The 18813-nt window shown below is 54.8% G+C and overlaps 1 protein-coding gene across 1 annotated transcript; it reads right to left on the reverse strand.

Annotated features, from left to right (window-relative positions):
- Positions 1–1509: 1509 nt before the first annotated feature.
- Positions 1510–18772, reverse strand: ZNF653 (zinc finger protein 653). The gene is made up of 9 exons (XM_087816741.1): positions 18439–18772; positions 11973–12016; positions 9668–9883; positions 4613–5224; positions 4304–4484; positions 4109–4220; positions 3027–3141; positions 2184–2283; positions 1510–1992 (listed from the first exon to the last, which is right to left on the reverse strand). The coding sequence occupies exons 1-9, from the start codon at positions 18729–18731 to the stop codon at positions 1815–1817; spliced, it is 1851 nt and encodes a 616-aa protein (XP_087672867.1). The 5' UTR covers positions 18732–18772; the 3' UTR covers positions 1510–1814.
- Between the last annotated feature and the right edge of the window lie 41 nt (positions 18773–18813).

Raw genomic sequence — 18813 nt, forward strand, 5'->3', positions numbered from 1 at the left:
TCTCTGCTGGAGGGACCTGGCCGATAGGGGGTGGCACATCCACCTTTCCTGCACATTTACGTCGGGGCTGCCTTCAGGCGCAAGATTTTCTTCGAGGCTTCAGCACCACAGACAGCGGCCTGACAGCCCGGTCGAAGGAGCTGAGGGCGGGGTAGCCACGACCCTCCAAACCCGAGAGTCGCAGCCCCCACCCTACCCTCGCCCCTGGACGCGCTGTAGGCTCCTGACAGTCCGAGAGTGCCTTCAAACCCTGCAAGGAGAGCCTATTTTGACCAATCAGGGACGGCCCTCGCGAGAACGAATTGCCGAAGGATGCCCTCGAGATTGAGCCAATGAGAATCCGAGTAGCAGAAAGCACGGCCACGATGATGGAGTGGGCAGGCCAATCATAGTGGCCCGCACAGTCTGGGCAGTGGCCATGCGGGACCCTGGGTGGCCCCTCTAGGATTTGCCAAGGCAACTTAGCTGACCCTGGGGACCCCGAGGAATGGCTTGTTCCCCACCTCGTGATCCTCTCGGCTCCAGTGGGATCAGAAGCTGTGCCTGTGCCCGGAGGGGGCTACTCCTGGGCCCGCAGACCCGACTGCGGTTCCCATGGAAACTGCTGGCTCCCGCTGTGCCGAGATAACTAAGGGGACTGAGCCTGGAGCGGAGAGGGGGCGGCTCGCGGGGGAGCGGCCCCAGCGGCCGGACTCGTTCATCCTCGCCGCCGACACTTCTATCCCTGGTTGGGGTAGCCCCCGGTTAGAAGTGTAAAATTAGGCTTTAGCTGCGGCTCAGCTCCATGAGCTGGTGGGGCCAATCTGCTCAGGGCGCCACGGGGCTCCCTAGGGCACGTGCCCCGGCTCGCAGCTGCGGCCCCCAGGGTCACGTGGCTGCGGCCACAATGGCCCATGCGGTTTGTGCGCCATCTGGCGGCCGCGTAGCCGGGTCTCACTCCCCGCCCCTCTCTCTGGCCGACCACAGGAGGAGGTGGCCTCAGCATCCTCCTCCGGGTAATGGGGCCAGGGCAGCCGCCCAGCTGATGCCAACTCCCTCCCCCGGCAGCTTCCTGTTCCAGGAACACGCCGAGCCCATTCTACCTAGGGGTTTTGGCACTGGCTGTTCCTTCAGTCTCGGATTTGCCTCCCTCAGCTTTCTTCTGGGATGGAACCTCTTTGTCATTCTGGTCTATGCTCAAATGCCACTGACCTAAACAGCAACCCCAGAAACTAACATACTACTCTTTTCTGCACGGTGTTTGTCACAGCCATAGATGTCTTAAGGGTTTACTGAACATCTCCCCAACTGGTCCCTAAGCTCTCCAGGGTAGGGAATGAGTGACCCATGAAGGATTATGACTGAGTCAGGATTGAGCCCTGGGAGATGTTAAGTGGCCTCCCTGGGCCCCCAACCACCCCAGCCCTGATTCTGTGCAGAGGGCTGTTCAGGATTGCCCAGGCAACTAAGGTGGAAGGAAAGGTCCCTGTCCTTTGGGTATGACTTCCCCAACCTCCCACCCCCAACCGAGGCCTTGCTTAGGAAGGGACTAAGTTGAAGAGAGGCCCCTTTTCCCCCAAATCATCCAGGCCTAGGGGAAGGGCATCTACTTTCTCGCTCTTTAATCTTGCTCTGTTCTCTAGACACAGTTCCAGCAGTGCAGCCTCAATTGCCAGCTCCAGGGAGGGTGGGGGGCCAGCCCTGGGGCAGGGCAGGGGAGGGGTGCCACCATCCGGCCTGCGGTCCAGGTGGCCCCTGTGGCTGCCCTGGCCTGGCAGGCCCAGGAGTGGCATCAGAGTAAATGAATAAATAGGGATGGTCAGTGGTTGGGTGGGTCAGGCAGGTTTGTGGTCTGGGTGGCTTTTGAGAGTGTGGAACTTGACGCTGTCCAACTTCTCGAAACGCTTCCCGCAGCGCTCACACGTGAAATTGTACTGCACCTCTGCCGTGTGCTTCTTCATGTGCCAGTTGAGCGAAGCACGCTGTCGGCACTGGTAGCCGCAGATCTCGCACCTGCCAGGAGTCAGGGTGGAGTCAGAGCGGGCTGGGCAGGCCCCAGAAAGGTAGGGGGGCCATCTGGGACAGGAGCGCAGGTGGAACTCAAACCCAGGGGTGGAGCTCCCCCAACAGTGGGACCTGCTCTGTGCTGATCCAGGCCCAGATCTCCTCCCTCTTACTACCCTTGTGGGACACCTGTCACTCACTGCAGGGGTGTCTCGCCAGTGTGCGTGCGACGATGTACTTCCAGGTGGTTCTTCCTTTTGAAGGATTTGCCACAGGTCTCACAGGTGAATTCACGGACACCTGGGGGAAACACAAGGCTGAGGACGCCGCCCTTGGGGAGGGGGCTGCGAAGTGTGACCACTGTACAGCAGTGACCAGGTAGGGCGCAGAAGCTTGAATGTCAGGTCTAATAACTGGAGGGTCTAATAAAAAGAAAGGCTCATGGCCATTGCCCAGAAACGCCCTGGGCAGAGATGGAATGTGAACTTGGGTCCCTGAGGAGCACAGGGTGCAGATGGGTTTGAATTTGACCCCAATATTTGGACTTTGGAGTGATTTCACATAAAAATCCAAAGTTCTGGTCCCCCAAAAATATAAATCCATGCCCTCCTATTGGGCACACTGCATCAGCAGCCCACACTCTGGGTCAAGGAGGTGCTTGGAGCAGAAGAAACAGAGGCCCTGTCCCAAGCTCAATCCCCCTCCAGGGTGATTCAGCCCTGGAACTGCTCCAGCATGAGACCTGCTTATAGAAGTGGGGAGGCCCATGGGCCCCAAGTAGGAAAAGAGATAGTCAGCCCCTGCCCAGCTGCACATGATTTATAACCGTCAGTGTCACTGTGACTTGTGCAGGTCCCAGCTCACTGAGCATCAGGGAGGTGCCCAATGGGCACTAGGTTAAGTGCTTTACTTCCACCATCTCATGCCAGTCCATGTGAAAGACAGGCAGGAAACTCTGAGAAAGGCAGTCCTGTACCCAGGTTTGACCCCACCTGAACCAGCCCTGGCTCCAAGGCCCAGGACCCTCTGCCCCAGGGCCTGACCTGAGTGGATGATCATGTGTCGCCGTAGGTGGTTGGATAAATAGAACTTCTTGCCGCAGCCAGGGTGAGGGCACACTTTGGTCTTCCCTTTTCGATGCACGAGGTTGACATGGTTCTGGGGATGAGAGGGTGGAAGTGGTGCTGTGGGTGCTGTAGGAACAGGTGAGGGCTGCTGGGAGGCAGGCTGGGGCAACTTCACTGCCCTTGCCCTTGGGATGGACTGCCAGCTCCAAGCTGGGGTCCAGGGACACAACTGGGATCAAATAGCAGCTTTACTGAGCACCTATTCCAGTCAGGCTCTGGGCTGGGGCATCAGTGAACCTTGCCACAACTCTGTGAAGGGGCCCAGCAGTTAGCCCAGTTTATGGATGGGGAAACTGAGGCCCCAGAGGTTCAGTGGTTTGCCTGGTATCTCACAGGTGGGCAGTGGCAGAGCTGGAACTGGATTCTAGGGCTCTCAGCCCCACAGCAGGTGCTATAATGCCCCTAGGGCCTGGAGCAGGCAGCCCCCAAGTCACTCATTCCTTTGTCCTGTAGCTCACTGGCATATCTGTAGCTTCTGTGTCCAGCACCAGGCCTGGCACTGGTATGTGCTCAATGAAAACATGATTTGGCAAATTCAAGGGCCTACTTGTGACACCTCCTGTGCCCACAGTAGGTGTATAACAAGACTCTGTCTCTGTCCTTGGGCTATCCCATCCAGGCCCAGTGGGCAAACTGCAGGTACATCTTGGTGGTGCAGTGACCTGAAGTTTGCAGGCCCTACCACCCTGGGGGAGTGGGGTAGGCTTCCTGGTAAAGGGGTATTCTGAGCTAAAAGGGTAGCTTGGAGAGAGGTGGTAGGAGTTTGGGCAGCTGGAAGAGCAGAAGTATGTGGGGAGCCACCAGGCCAGGAGCAGGCAGCCACTTGGGGTGTGCAGAGAGAGGCTGTGGCTAGTTAAGGCAGGACAGGTACACTGGAGGCAGGTGGCATGTGGGACACAGGCCTGTGGAACCTACTGTGGGCTGGTGAGGCCCTCCACGAGCACAAGCAGCTGGACACAGAAGCAGACCCTGCCCAGCCATTTGGGTGGTAGGCTCACCTGGAAACTACTGAGAGCCACATACACCTGGCTGCAGCCCTCATAGGGACAGTGGAACATCTCCAGCAGGCCGTCGGCATCCATCACCCGTGACCGCTTGCTCCTCCGCCTCCTGGAGAGGAAGGGGCCCATGGCATCGGGGCTCCCACACCAGGCCACTGTCCTCATCCCTGCCCCCGCCCACCTGACACCCACTTCTCGGGCTCCTTGGGGATCTCGTAGATGATGGCTGACATGTCACTGCCATCCAGCTCCTCCCCATTTGCCTCTGCCTCAGGCTCTGCACTCTCAGGCACTGTTGCTGCCAGCTCTGCCAGCTCTGGGGCCACCGGCTCCTCCTTCTCCTCCTTCTTGAGCATGTACAGGTCCTCCTTCTCTACGGGGTGGACACAGGGCAGGCGTCTGTGGGGACTAAGGCCGTCGAGGAGCCCACTCTGGGGCGGCTCCTCGCCCTGCCCCTCCCAGGTTCCCTCTAGCCCCCCAGACTAGCATGGTCCCCCAGACCTTTTTTGGTCTCCATGCCTGCCATGGCAGCGGGGTCTGTAGTGCTGGGCTGGCTGCCCTCAGGCTCCGTCTGTGTGTAGGCTGCCACGCCCTCCATCATGGTGCAGGGCACCTCATCACCCAGGCCCCCGCTGGGGGCACCGCTGCCTGCTGCCATGTTGAGGTGGATGCCCTCAGCCGTGAGGGCATCATAGCCTGGGCCTGCGATGATGATCACCTGAGAGCCAGGCACCATGCCTGGCATGGGACAACTGGCTACCACCTCACCCAGTGCCTCCTGGGGCATGTTCTCAAAAAGGGTGCCAGGGCCCGGGCCCACTTGCACGGGCACCGGCACACACACCACCGTCTCCAGGGCTTCAGGCCCGCTGCCTGCTGGGTTGGGGCACAGCGTGGTGCTCTGCTCGGCCAAGCTCTCCACGTGGTGGACGTCAAAGGGTATATGCACACCCTCTTGTGTGATGAGCCCACTGCTGCCTGCTGGGCTGGTGGGGGTAACTGCCGCTGCTGCTACTGTCACCTTGGCTGGCTGGCCTTCAGGGGGCTCCTCAGAGTCAGAGCCAGAGCAGGAGCTAGATGAGTCGGAGCTGCCGGCCACCAGGCCATTGTCCGCTGTGGTGACAGAGGAAAGGGGATGGTAACAATAGTGGCAGCAGCAGCTGGTGTTTGTTGAGAGTTCACCAGGGGCTGGGTGCTGTAACTCCTCACTGCCACAAACAGCTGTCAATTCTCAGTCCCCATCCTTCTCAATCACCTCTGCTCCTCAAAGATGTTCTCCTCCCTTGGCCTCTGGCCCACTCCAGTTTCCTGAGTCCTCCCTGGTGACTCCTTCTCAGTCTCTTTTGCTCTTATAGGTCTGGAAGGTCCTAGCTAGGGCCTCTCCTGAGTGCTCCAATCAGATCACCCAAGAGTTTCAGCCGGGCTGTTAAATACAACAATTCAATACAATTCTCACACTATCCACCTGGAGTTAGCATCAGACCCCAGAAGAATGACCCCATTTCAGATGCCAGCTACAAGTCCCAGGTCACCTGTACTTCTGGCTATAGACTGGGAGTTCCCACGACCCCATGACCCCATGTTCAGGCTTGATTATTTGCTAGAATGGCTCACAGAACTCAAAGAAAATGCTCTACTTCCGATTATAGTTTTATTATAAAGGACATAACTCAGCAACAGCTGGATGGAAGAGATGCATAGGGCAAAGTATAGGGGCAAGGGCATGGAGCTGCCGTGCCCTCTCCAGGTGTGCCACCCTCTCAGTACCTCCACATGTTCACCAACCTGGAAGCTCTCTGAATCACACTGTTCAAGAATTTTTAATAACCCAATCTTCAGGCCCTGTCTACTGCCAGGGGTTGCATGTGGGGCTGAGAGATATTGCTCCTCTAATCATGTGTTTGGTCTTTTTGGTGACCAGTTCTCCTCCTGAAGCTATCTAAGGGTCCCTCCCTGAATCATCTCATTAGCATAGAGTCCAGTTGTGTTTCAAAGGGGCTGCTTATGAAAGGGACTCATTATGGTAAAGAAAAACATTCCTATTTCTCTGGGAATTCCAAGGGTTTTAGGAGATCTGTGCCAGAAATTAAGAACAAAGATCAAGTATCTATTTTTATGGTGTTGCCACCACCTATACCCTGGTACCTCCATGTGAGCAGCTCCCACCCAGGCCTCCTGTGGAGCTGCAGACTATTACATCCCATTGCCTTTTCTGCTGATCGCCCCCCCCTCCCCCCCCCCCCCCCGCCAGCAAGGGGTTCTCACAGGCATCTCACACTTCTCTCAGCAACTCTGGGCTCTGGAGCCTTCTCAGAAAAAGCCTGCAGCATTCATAGATGTCCCTGTCCCAGTGATGGCAGCTATCTTCTCTTAGTTGCTCAGGCCAAGTCCTAGGGCTATCCTTGACTTCTCCCTCTCTCACACCTACTTCCAATCTATCAGCAAAACCCATTGGCACTGCATCCAAAATACATCCAAAGGCTGACAATTTCTCTCACCTCCTCTGTGCACGCCTGGTCATGGCCTCGCCATTCCCCTGCCTGGACCATGCAGTCCCTTCTCCCTGGTTCCCCAGCTCTCATCCTCACCCTCACCCTCCACAGACTCCCTATAGTGGCCACAGGGAGTCTGTGAACACCTGCTTAGGTCACATCCCTCTTTGAGAACCTGCTCATCATTTTCTGTCAAACAGACAGGCCAGCTGCTCACCAAACCTGAGTCTCTTCCTCCTGGCACCCAAGTGGACTACATTTCCTAGCATCCCTTGTAGGTAGGTGTGGCCATAAGGCTGAGTCCAATGAAATGTGAGTGGTAGTGAGCTCCCAGCCATAAACTTCCACCTCTGTTCCCACCAGCCTGCGAGGACTCAGAGGAGGCTGGAGTTTCAGGACAGAAAGAACCTGGGTCCTGGGATGGAAGGCAATTTGCAGGTGTGTCTATTTCAGCAGCTGGCCTTACTTCAGTTAATACTCTTCCCAATTCACTTGGTATAACAGCCAAAGCTCTCACTGTAGCCACACAGCCTGCACATTCTCTCCTGCCCCAGTGACCTCCCTCCCGTGCTTAGACACTAGATAGCTTCCTGCCTCAGGGCCTTTGTACTTGTCACTTGCCCTGCCTGAATCCTCTTCTCTCAGACACCTGTGTGGGCTTCCTCCCTTACCTTCATCAAACCCTTCATCAATGGTACTTTTTCAGGGAGGTCTCTCACCATCTTGTCTCAAATAGTACCCCTTTCTCTCCTTTATTTCTCCCCCAAATACTTCCCACCTTCTAGTGTGCTCTGCATTTTACTTGTCTATCTTGTTTATAGTCTGCTTCCCCTTTAGACAGTAAACCCCACAGGGACAGGGGGTTCCTGTGCACAGTCCCCAGTGCCCAGAAGGCTACATGATACACAGTGAGTACACATTTGCAAAAATGAACAACTCGCAGACCAAGGCTGTGATGAAGGCCAAGGGGGCTGACATCTTACCCAGGCTTTTGGTGCTAAGGTCCCCACACAGGGGGAAACTGGGAACAGGAAAAATGTATGACTGCCCCTTAAGTTACACACTCCTGACACAGTTGGTGCACACTGTTTGGGAACCACATGTCCTACACCCCCAGAGGGTCACATGGAGAGTGCAGGCTCTGAAGCCAGACTGCAGCGGGGTGGGGTGGGTGGGGATCCCAGTGCTTGTTCTTCTAGCTGTGTGTGAACATAGGTGCCTTATGTAATCCATCTGTGCCTGGGGATATCTTGGTACCTACCTCAGGGAGCACTCTGGGTATTTAATGAGTAAATATGTGTAAAGAACTTAGGACAGTACCAGGCCTGGAGTAACAACCCTATCAATGTTTCCTACTATCTTTAATGTCCAGTTGCCCCATCTGTGAGGCAGGCCCTAGGGTGGCAACAAGTGCAGTAGGGGGATTAGCCCCTCCTCCCAATACCCTATGATCTGCAGAGTGGGACGAGCTCTGGCTGCACCCTGAAGGAGGGGGCAATCACCTAAAAAGTTGGGAGTATAGCTGGGTTTACGTCTGAGTGCAGTGTCTGGCTGCTAAGGCTGACACTGGATTTTACTCAAGATGATAACACTCACAACAGAAATGACCATGTACCCCTGGCTTCCCACAGTCCCTGGAGGGGGGGTGTCTTCTTATTGAGTGAGAGGTGGCAGGGCTGCCCCAGGCACAGAGCAGATAAGAGTGCTGCTTGAGGGAACAGGGCTGGCCCGGGGGTACAGCACTCTCTCAATGGCCCCAGAAGCCACAGCAGACATGGAATTGATCCTAGTGTTCATTCCCAAGAGCCCAGATCCAGAAGCTGCTAATGAAAAAGTTAGGTTGGGGTGCAAGGGGGTTCCTCTGGATGTCACCCCCAACCCAGCTGGGTCCATCCCCAGATGGGCCAGTCATGTTACTCCCAAAACCTTAGTTTCCTGGACTGCTCAGTGGGGCTAATGACAGGACTATGGGGAAGATTCAGGGTGGTTTGTGGTGGGCCTGGAGTGGAGTACAGGACAAGATGGCTGAGGGGCAGATTCACACTGGGGACCTGACTGACACACAACGGGATGGCCACTGGCCAGGGTGCCCACCTGGAACACCTCTCGCCCACGGCTTCCCCTCGCCAGCTGGGACGCCATCTGCTCTAAGATGCCTGCCAGCTCGCACTCAGCCCCAGTGACTGACCCCATCCTCAGCCCTGGCAGGGCACCTGGCAGTGGGCCCCACACTCCTCACAGCTCATGCCAAGCCTCTGAAGCAAGCAGGCAGCCCCTCACCACCCAGAGCATATCCTCAGTCCTCCACCAGGTTTCACTGGACATTTGTAACTGAGTTCCTCCCAGTCCTGAGCTGGCAGCCAGCCTCTGGGTGTGACCAAAGTGGGATGGCAGGAGAAGAGCAGGGATGGTGAGAGATGCGAAGGGCGGGGTGACAGAGGGATAGAGAATGAGAGACAGAAAGGGTGTGAGATGGAAGAGAGACAGAGAGAGAGTGGTGGGAGGAAGGGAAAAGGAGACAGATGATAGAGGAAGAGAGAAAGGATGAAACAGAAAGGATGAGAGAGACAGAGAGCAAAGAACAGGAAGTGAGGAGAGCAGGATGGAGAGACGGAAGAAGGATGAGACAGACCTTGAGCCCGAGAAAGGGCTGGAGAAAACAGGAAGAGGCCAGGAGAGAAGAGCCACCCTGGGGAGTCTGAGGCAGAGCACCCTTCCCTCCCTCCAGCTACTGAACCAGGTTTCCTGGATCCCAAGTCCAGCCCTGCCTGTGACTGGCCTTGGGCACAGGTGGGCAAACTGCCCTGAGCTTCAGCTGTCTCTCTGTAAAACGGGAACTTTGTCTCAGGATTTGTAAGGACTCAAAGATCGCAGCCTGGCCCAATGAGTCTGCACTCTGTCCCTGAAGCCAGCACCAGTGGCATCTAGTTGTGAGATGTTTGTGATGCTGGCCTAAGGCTAGCAAGACCCAGGAGGGCGGGTAGTACAGGGTGACTCTCCCCACGAGGAGCAAGAGACCCCCAGACACTGGAGGCCACTATATGCCCTCACTCTGCAGACCCACCTTTGTCACTGTCGGGGTCTGAGTCGCTGAGTGGCTTCAGGGGTGAGTGCAGGTCTTGAAAGTAGCGGTGGCCAGCTTCACACTGCCACACGGCTGTGGTGTATAAGCCAAAGGTGGGGTCCAGCTCGGCCAGGTGTGGCTCATACGGACAGCGGTGCTTATGGTCCTCGTACCAAATCACGACATTCTTCAGGCAGTTCACGTTGCGTCGACGCCCTGTGCAAACAGGGCCAGGGCAGGCATGAGGAGCATGGCTAAGCCACCCAGGACAGAGTGGCCCCTAGAACTACCAGGGCCTTCTGGCTCTTGGTGGTTGAGACACTATCCTGAACCCTGTCCAGGCCTGTCCCCAATTTATAGGTAAAGAAATTGAGGCTCAGAGAGATGACACACACCCTGGAGATAACAGAGACTGGCCAGAGACTGTGCTCACTGGATGAATAAGTCATATAAACAGTGGGGCGTGGCCATAGTAGGTGCACAATCATTGTTAGCTGCTTCTAATTGTTATGATCAATTAGAAGCCCTGCCCTACGCTCACCCTGGCTCACTACAGTCTATTCCTTTCACAGCTGTCAGTGGACGCCTGTGAACACCTGAGTCAGGTCACATCCCTCCTCTGCTCAGAATCCTCCATAGCTCCCACCTCATTGGGTGGAAAAGTCACAGTCCTCCCAGAGGTTTACATATTCTGCCCTGTAGCCTGTGTCCTCACCTCCTCCCACCCTTCCCTTTGCTCCCTCCACTGCAGCCTCACGGCTCCTCCCAGGTCCTCAGCTGAGCCAGGGACAGTCCAGCCTCAGGCCTGGGCATTTGGCTGTGTCCTCCAGGTGACCGCCCTGCCGCCTCCACCTTCACTCGGGTCTTCCCCTTGGTCAGCCACCCTCTCCTCCTTGTCTCTCCAGCCAACCTGACTTGCTGTCCTTTTTCTCCAGGTAGCACCTACATACCATCCTTATATGTTTTCATGTTTCTTATCTGTCTCCCACACTAGATGTTAGCTCCCCAAGGGCAGGGCCACTTATCTGTGTGGTTCCTCCTATATATCCAGCACCTACATACAGTAGGTGCTAGATGAGTGCATACTGTGAGGGGGTAGGAACAGTGGAGCCAGACCACCGGGGTTCAAATCCTGGCTCTGCCACTTCCTAGCTGGGTGGCTCTGGGCAAGTGACTTGGCTTCTCTGAACCTGTTGCCCCCTGTGGTCAGGGGAGAATAAGGGTCCCCATTTCCTGAAGGTTGACAGAGAGGAGGTTAGAGTAAAGACATTGACAGGGCACAGAATAGGGCTGCACATACTGCGAGTGCTTAAGAGTCGGTACCAGTGATGTGTGTGATGATCCTGGTCCCTCAAGAGTAGGAAGAAGGTGTGCCTCTGACCTTCCAGGCTAGGAGATGAGGAGTGAGCCCAGGAAAGGTCCTTGGGCCCAGGGATGGTGCCCAGAGCCGCCAACACAATTACGACCGTGGGGACACCACCAGCAAGCCGCCTGCCTCCTTAGCCTAGCACTTGCCTCCTTATCTTCATTCCCACCCCCCTCTGGGATTTGGGGGTCAGTCTTAGCTCACCTGGTCCCTGCCTGTGAGACCTATGAGAACGGGAGGGGCACACTGACACCAGCAGGCTGTCCCTGGACAGCTGGCTCTCACCCTGCTGGACATGGCTTGAGACCCACAGCCCCAGGGCTCAGGGGCAGGAGGGACATGCTCCAGGCCTCTGCTCTGACTGCCCACGCCCAGCTCCCCTTGAGCCTGGCACACAATATACCCGTTAGGCCCTGGCACAAGCTGTTCCCTCTGCTCTGCCTGGCTCTTCCCTGGCTGACTCCCACACACCGGGCAGGAGAGCAGAGGAGCTAAGGGGACTACTTTGGAGACACAAGGACCTGAGTTTGCAGTCTGGCCCTGATACTTTGCAGCTGCGCAGCCTGGGGCAGTGACTAGGCCTCCCTGGACATCTTTACGCATAAGATGGGGATGATGAGGGCACCCCTGCTGGGCACAGCGTAGGTTCCTTGGGTTCCTACCCAGGGTTGGGTCAGGCCCCTCCTCTGGGCCCCAGTACCCTAACCCACCTCCCACTTTGATCACAGCTCTGCTCAGCCTGTCCCTTGTCTTTCCCAGGAGACTGTGGACTCCGTGAGGGTAGGGCTAAGTCTGGCCTGTTCCACACAGTGCCTGGCACATGCAGGTTCTCCACAATCGGTCTCAGAGAATGAGGGAGCGAGGGAAGGAGGGGGAGAACAACAAAGCCAGTAACTCCCAACACCCAACCCTCCCCCCACTGGCTGCAGCCCCACTTACTTTTCTTCCTCTTTGGCTTTTTGGGGACCTGCTCCCAAGGCTTCCTGTAACAGAGAGAGGCAGGGGGGAGTGACGCAGAGCCTGACTGATGGTGAGATAACGATAGCAACTCTGGCTATCCTTCATCCTGCTCTGGGGCAAGATGTTAGCTTCTGGTCCCTGAGCTTGTTCTTATGGCCCTTCATTTGGTTTCTCTCCTACATGGACAACAGCCCTTGGCGGGCAGTCTAATATCATAATCCACCTCACAGAGTGGGAAACAAGCTCAGAGAGTTGAGGCCACCAGCCCAGGGTCCCGTGGCCAGGGAGTGGAGAGGTCAGAAAGGGGTACAGAAAGTAAGTACCTCTTTCTGACCTCTCAATGGCTCCAAAATCCCACCCTCTGGGATACACACCCTGTATAATCCTCTCCCCACTAGTGGGGCATGCTTGTGAATACGAAGGGATACTCTTGACTAGGTGACTGAGTTAATCAAGAGGGAGCTTACTGACGTGGGCCTGTTCTAATTAGCTCTTATAAGGATCCTGCTGAAGTCAGAAACCAGAGGCTGAGACTGTGAGGAGGCCTATGAGGGGCTACATGGCAAGGACCTGGGAACAAATGGCCTCTGGGAGCTGAGAACGGTCCCGTGGAGAGACAGCAAGACTGCAGGGACCTCAGTCCTACGACCACAAGCACGTGAATTCTGTCAACACTATGAGGGACTCTAGGAGATCTTTCCCAAGTTGAGCCTCTAGATTGGGGTGGGGAACATCCAGCCCATGGGCCTTATATGGCCCGCCAAATCATTTGGTCTGGCCCTGCCAAGGCTACTGCAGGTAGGACTAAAAAGTCAATAAATCTAGGAGTTTTTTTCACAGCTAATTTTTAAGTTGATAATTTTGTATGACCCTTGGTGTTATAAATACCCAAATGGCCCTTGGCAGAAAAAAGGTTCCCCAACTCTGCTCTAGATGAAGACACAGTTGCCTGATTTCAGCCTTGTGAGACCCTGACCTGACTTAGCTAAAATGTACTAGATGCCTGACCCACAGTGAGATAATCAATTTGTGTAGTTTTAACCCACTAAGTCTGTGGTCATTGTTATACAGTAAAAGAATCTGTCCCACCCAGGGTCTTACAATGCCTGCCCCGTAGGCTGGCTGAGAGCCCGGGGAAATTGTCAGACACAGCCTGCAGGGCTGGCATTGCTCCCTGGTCCTAACTGCCTGCTCTACAAGGTGCTGCCCTTCTCCAGCAGTCCTGCTCCTTCAGCCAACTCAGCCTCAAACACCTGCCTCTGGGAACTTCCCCACCCTGCCTGAGCCCAACAGCCCCATTTCCTGCCCCATAGTAAGCCAGGCCACAGGGAGCCCAGGGGAGGGCCAGGCTCAAAGACCAGGGCCCTCATGTTCTCCCACACCAGGATGGCCATCAGATCTGCCAGGCAGGTTCCTGACTCCACTCAGGCCACCTGGATATGGCCCAGCACTGGCTCTGCACAGACTGAGTGCAGGTACATTAGAATCATCTCTCTCAGACCTGGTAGGGGCTTCCCTATGCCTTCCTGCCACCATGCTTCAGGGTCTGCCCACCTTACCCTGGCTGTTTCCTTGTTCTTCTAAGCCCGCGGTAGCAGGCTTTGTGACTCTGGGTGAGTGATCTTGCTTCTCTGTGCCTCAGTTTCCCCATCTGTAGCATGGATCATAACAGCAACTTCCCCAAGAGGTTATGAGGTTATGTGCATTATAAAAAGCTTGGTGCAGCTCTGGCAATTAGTATTCACTCAGCCAACGGTGACTGATCATAATGATCAATCAATGATCATTAGGATTATCAATATTATCACAGAGCCAGGCCCTGGAACACTGACCTCCCACTGTGGCCAGGGCCACACTCTTGCCACAAATATCCTGACAGCTAATCCAGGGTCTCTCCTCAGCTCCACTGCCCACCCTCTCAGTCCCCCATCCAGCCTGATAACAATTCTCAGCCCCCATACCCAAAGTCTGGTCCCTGTACAGCTCCTCAGGGCTCTCCTTTGTCCTTCCTGCCCCAGGCTCTGGCCTCTGCTTGGGGATCTGCTCTACCTCATCCCAGAAGCCTCTATCCTCTCCAACAGGCTAGGCTGCCAGATCCTCCTCCAAACCCAATCCAAACACCCATGCCACCTACAATCACTCAAGGCCTTGCCATGGCTGGGGTGCTGGGAAAGCCATATTGTAGTGGGAATAGGTTTGGTATTGGTCAGATCCCAGTTCAAGTCTCATCTCTGTTACTGACTGGCTGTGTGACCTCAAGCAGGTGTCATCCTCTCTGAGCCTCAGTTTCCTAATCTGTGAAGTGGGGATAACAGCAGTGCCTCCCACACGGAGTTGCTGTGAGGATTAAATGAAGTCAGGCCACATTCTGACGTTAACACAGCGCTTTCTCCTTCAACCCAAAATAAGTTCCCCCACTGCCCACTTCTCCAAGTTCTACCATCCCTGCGACTCCCTGCAGTGGCCACCACCTACATTTGAGGACAATAGTTGTCGAGGCTTCTCCAAAGCCTGGCTGTACTTTCCTCTCAGTGGCCAGTCCCAAATGGTGGCCAGCAGCAACAGTTCCTCCCTCTCCTCTGCCCTTTGATTTCAATTTTGACTTGATATTCCCACCAGCATCCAAACATGCTGGTATTTCTAACATCTTGGATTAAAGTTATCTTGAGCACCTTTGTTACCAAGTTTTGCCCCACTCCTTTACCACTTTGTCCAAGTTGTCTATACTCTTGGTTTCCATGTCTGCTCCTTCATCTCCCTTGAGCCTCTCTGGTCAAGGTTTTTCTCCACCATGCCACAAATTGCCCAGTTACAGCCAGCAGGGATGGCTGCCTTATTCAGCAACCCCAGTATTTGACCCTTAGATCCTTCCCTTGGCCTCCAGGATACCACCCCATCTGTTCCTCTGCCTGCCTCCCAGGCTGCTGCTTCTTCATCTCCCTGATTTCTGGAAGCACCGGGCTCAGACCTATGTGCTTGGTCTACACACATCCCCTTGGCAAGCTCCATCACCATACCATCACCACCCTGGTGACTCCCACATTCACATCTCTCAATTGGCTCTCTTCCCACCACAATACCCTCTCCACCCCCACCTTGATACCCCGAGGAGTCTCACACACAAGCTGTCATTTTGTCCCCCAACATGGCCCTTCTCAGTTAACAGCAACTGCAACTTTTCAGGTGCTCAGGCCCAAACCTGGGCATCTTTCATATCCACACCTATCAGAGAACCCTGCTGGCCCCAAGTTCAACCACTTCTCTCCATTTCCCTGTGATGCTGCCCAGGGCCAGCCCCATCATGGCTCACCTGGGTCAGTATAGTCATCTTCTTCCTCCTGCCCTCCCCTCCATAGCCTCAACATAGGAGTCAGGATGATTCTTTTGATTTTCTTGTTAGGAGTTTAAGATGTGACAAAGGAGCCCGAGCTGGTTTGACTCAGTGGTTAGAGTATTAGCCTGCGGACCGAAGGGTCCTGGGTTCGACTGCGGCCAAGGGCAAGTACCTTGGTTGCAGGCTCAATCCCTGGCTCTGGTTGGGTGCATATGGGAGGCAAACCAATTGATGTGTCTCTCTCACACCAATGTTTGTCTCTTTCTCTCTTTCTCCCTTCCACTCTCTGAAAAGCAATGGGAAAAATGTCTTTTGGTGAAGATTTAAAAAAAAAGATGTGAAAAGGAAAATGCAAACACATACAAAGCTAGGGAGAAAAGTAGAGTGAAACTTCTTCAACCCATCACCAGCTTTAATAACTGTCAATTCTTGGCCAACCTTTCAACTTATACCCCACCTATTCCTCCTGCTGCCACCCCCTGCCCTGGGAACTGCTTCTTTTAACATCTAAGCCAGATATATGACTTCTCTGCATTTATGAAGGGAACTCAAAATTCTGTACTGGAAGGCAAAATATCCCACCAGAGCTCCCACTTCACTAGAAGGAAAAATAAGAGTCCTCCTTGCCAGCCCACAAGGCCCTGGCACCTCCCTACCCTCATCTTCTTCCACTCCTCTCCCTCACTCACTGTGCTCCAGCCACACATTCCCCTCACTGTCCCATGGACACATCAGGGCACCAGACAGGGTCCTGTCTCAGGACCCTTTGCACTTGCTATTCCTTCTTCCTCCAACACTCTTCCCCTGGATAGCTCTATCGCTAGCCCTGGCCTTCTTCAGGTATTTACTCAAATGTACTCAAGGTGGCCCCACCCTGATACCCTATTTAAACCTCCAGCTCACATTCCTGGTTCCTCTTTCCTTATTTCACTTTTGTTTTTTCTACTGCCATCAATCTTTCACATACTACATAATTTATTATGTTTCTTGACTTCAGTAGACAAGCCTTTGCACACTAAACAAGCCTCTGCCCTCTGCCCTTTAAAATGTCAGCTCCTGCCTGGCTGGCATGGCTCAGCAGTTGAGCATCAACCTATGATGCAAGTGATTGCGGTTCGATTCCTGGTCAGGGCACATACCCATGCCACGGGCTCGATCTCCAGTGGGGGGCGTGCAGGAGGAAGCCTATCAATGATTCTCTCATCATTGATGTTCCTATTTCTCTCTTTCCTTCTCCCTTCCTCTCTCTGAAATTAATATATATTTAAAATAAATAAATAAGTAAATAAATAAAATGTCAGCTCCATGAGGCAGCTATCTTTGTTTAGTTTGCTGTACTTTCAGCATATATACAGGTGCCTGACACATACTAGGTGCTCAATAAATGTTCCTTAAACAAAAGAATGAAGAAACACTGGAAATTCCACTACTGACCATTATTTCCCTTTTCCTACTGGCTGCTAGAAAGCACCAAGGCAAATTCATGGCCCATTCGCCATTCCTACTTCATGTCTCTTGAACCCTCCTGGTCAGGTTTTTACCTCACCATGCCACAAAACTGCCCTTTTCATGTCTCCTGTGACTTAACACCTCAACCCATCAGCACTGATCCTGGCCCCATTGCGTCGCTCATTTCCCTTCTCTTTTCACGCTGATTTTCATTTCTGACTCCTTGTTCATGTTTTACAGCCCTTGAACTGAAATCCTTCCAGGTACAAGATATGTTATAAATGACTGAACAATTGAAATAATTGACCTCCTACCTGTGGTCATGTCTATTCCTTATAGGATATCCCTCACCTAGGTTAATGTATTTTCCCAACTACCCACGGGCCCTGGGGCCAAGTTTTTGCCTGGGTTGTCTTAGTGCCCCTGCCCCAGTCCTGCAGGCCCACAGAGCTCCTGCTCTGCCAAATTAAGCTTCTGCAAATACCACTTTCAACTTAGGAAACTTCAAGGGCTCCCTCTGGACAGTGGTTCTCCAGCTGCACATCAAGTCTCCCTGGAAGCTTTACATAAAAAAAAATAGAAGGTCTGCAGCTCCACCCAGACTAATTGAATCAAAAACCTCAGTAGTGGAACACTGCCTTGAGGTTTTAAAGCACCCAGCATTTCCTGTCCTGCTCTTAGGCATATAAACCAGCCTGCCACCCTGAGAAGCAGGTACAATTTCAACAGGATAGGGTTGCTTCTTGACCCTCAGAATTTCTCCCCCTACCCGGGGAGAAACATGCAAACGGTGTGCAAATAAAACCTGGGCAGAACAAGGATTTTGTCGCAAAACTGCTTGTGAAACAGAACAAATACCACTCTAACAGCTAATACCTGGAGTGCTAAGTGCCAATACTGTTCTAAGCCCACTGCTGTAGTTTAACTCATTTAATCATCACATCAATCTATAAGGCTGGAAGTAAAAAATTCCACCAACACTGCTCATTCTCAAAACTGAGACTGCAAAGGCCTCTGCCTTCCACCTCTGTGGCTAACTCAAGGCTTCCTCTTCACCTGAGTTTCAACTGGGCTGAGGTGCTCCTCAGGAGCCAAGAGGTTTAGGGGAATGTGATCTGGATTGTGAGGGGTCTTCAGGGTAGGTGAGGTCTAGGGTTGTGGGAATGGGGCCACTCAGAGTCCTAGCTGGGGCATAGGAACCTCACGAGAGGCAGGGCTGGGCAGCCCAGGGTCTGCAGACGCGCAGTCTCGGGCTACAAAGTAGGGAACGAGGCCTGTGAGATAAGAGGGGCAGGGACCTCCGGCCACTGGGGCCTCAGGAGGCGGGGCTGCCCCCAGGGAATGGGCAGTTACAAGGCTTGGAGGTGGAGCCCGTACCAGGATTGGTCAGCCAGAGTGCTAGCGGGCGGGGCCAAGTGCCCAGAAGGCGGGTCGAGGCTGGACGCATCCTAGAATTGGGCGGTCAGAGCGACGGGAGGCGGGCCGCGAGCCAGGCACGTCCCAGGACCGGTAGTCGGAGACCCCGGCCGGCACAGGGGCCGCTGGGCGGAGCTCAGAGGTGCCAGGGGCAGAGCCTGGGCGGAGGGGGCGGGACCAGGCTCAGCGGGGGATGGGGGCGTCTTCTCCCTCGCTCCCTCCCTCCTTCGGGCCGGGGCCCCTCACCCGTGCCGACCGTTCCGCTGACCGCGCTCCAGCGAGATGAGGTAGGCGGCGAGCTTGGCGTCGCTCCAGCCGCTGCGGCGCCGCAGGTCCACCCAGGGCCCGTGCGCCTCGCCCAGGTACACGCGCCGCACGTCGTACTTCTTCCGGGACTCAAGCCGCCGCCGGGCCCGGTCCGACTCCGTGAGCCGCGGCCGACCCCGCGCCTTGCGGCCTGCCGCGCCCTCCTCGGCCACCGCCTCCCTGTCTGCGCCCGCCTCAGCCTCCGCCTCCGCCTCAGGCGTTCGCTCCGCCATCCCCCCCTCCTTGGTTACCAGCCTCCCCCGTTGTTAGGAGCCCGGCCGGAAGTGGCGCGCATCTTCCGCGCCGCCGGGAGAT

The sequence above is a fragment of the Miniopterus natalensis genome, chromosome 4, assembly GCF_054644295.1.
Source record: "Miniopterus natalensis isolate mMinNat1 chromosome 4, mMinNat1.hap1, whole genome shotgun sequence".
NCBI lineage: Eukaryota > Metazoa > Chordata > Mammalia > Chiroptera > Miniopteridae > Miniopterus > Miniopterus natalensis.

Excerpts from the sequence above, each read along its gene's own strand:
- ZNF653 (XM_087816741.1), bottom strand. The coding sequence starts at position 18,731 with ATGGCGGAGCGAACGCCTGAGGCGGAGGCGGAGGCTGAGGCGGGCGCA. Across the intron at positions 9,884-11,972 it reads AAAGCCAAAGAGGAAGAAAA|GGCGTCGACGCAACGTGAAC; the intron begins GTAAGTGGGGCT and ends CTGTTTGCACAG. Across the intron at positions 1,993-2,183 it reads ACTGGCGAGACACCCCTGCA|GTGCGAGATCTGCGGCTACC; the intron begins GTGAGTGACAGG and ends GACTCCTGGCAG.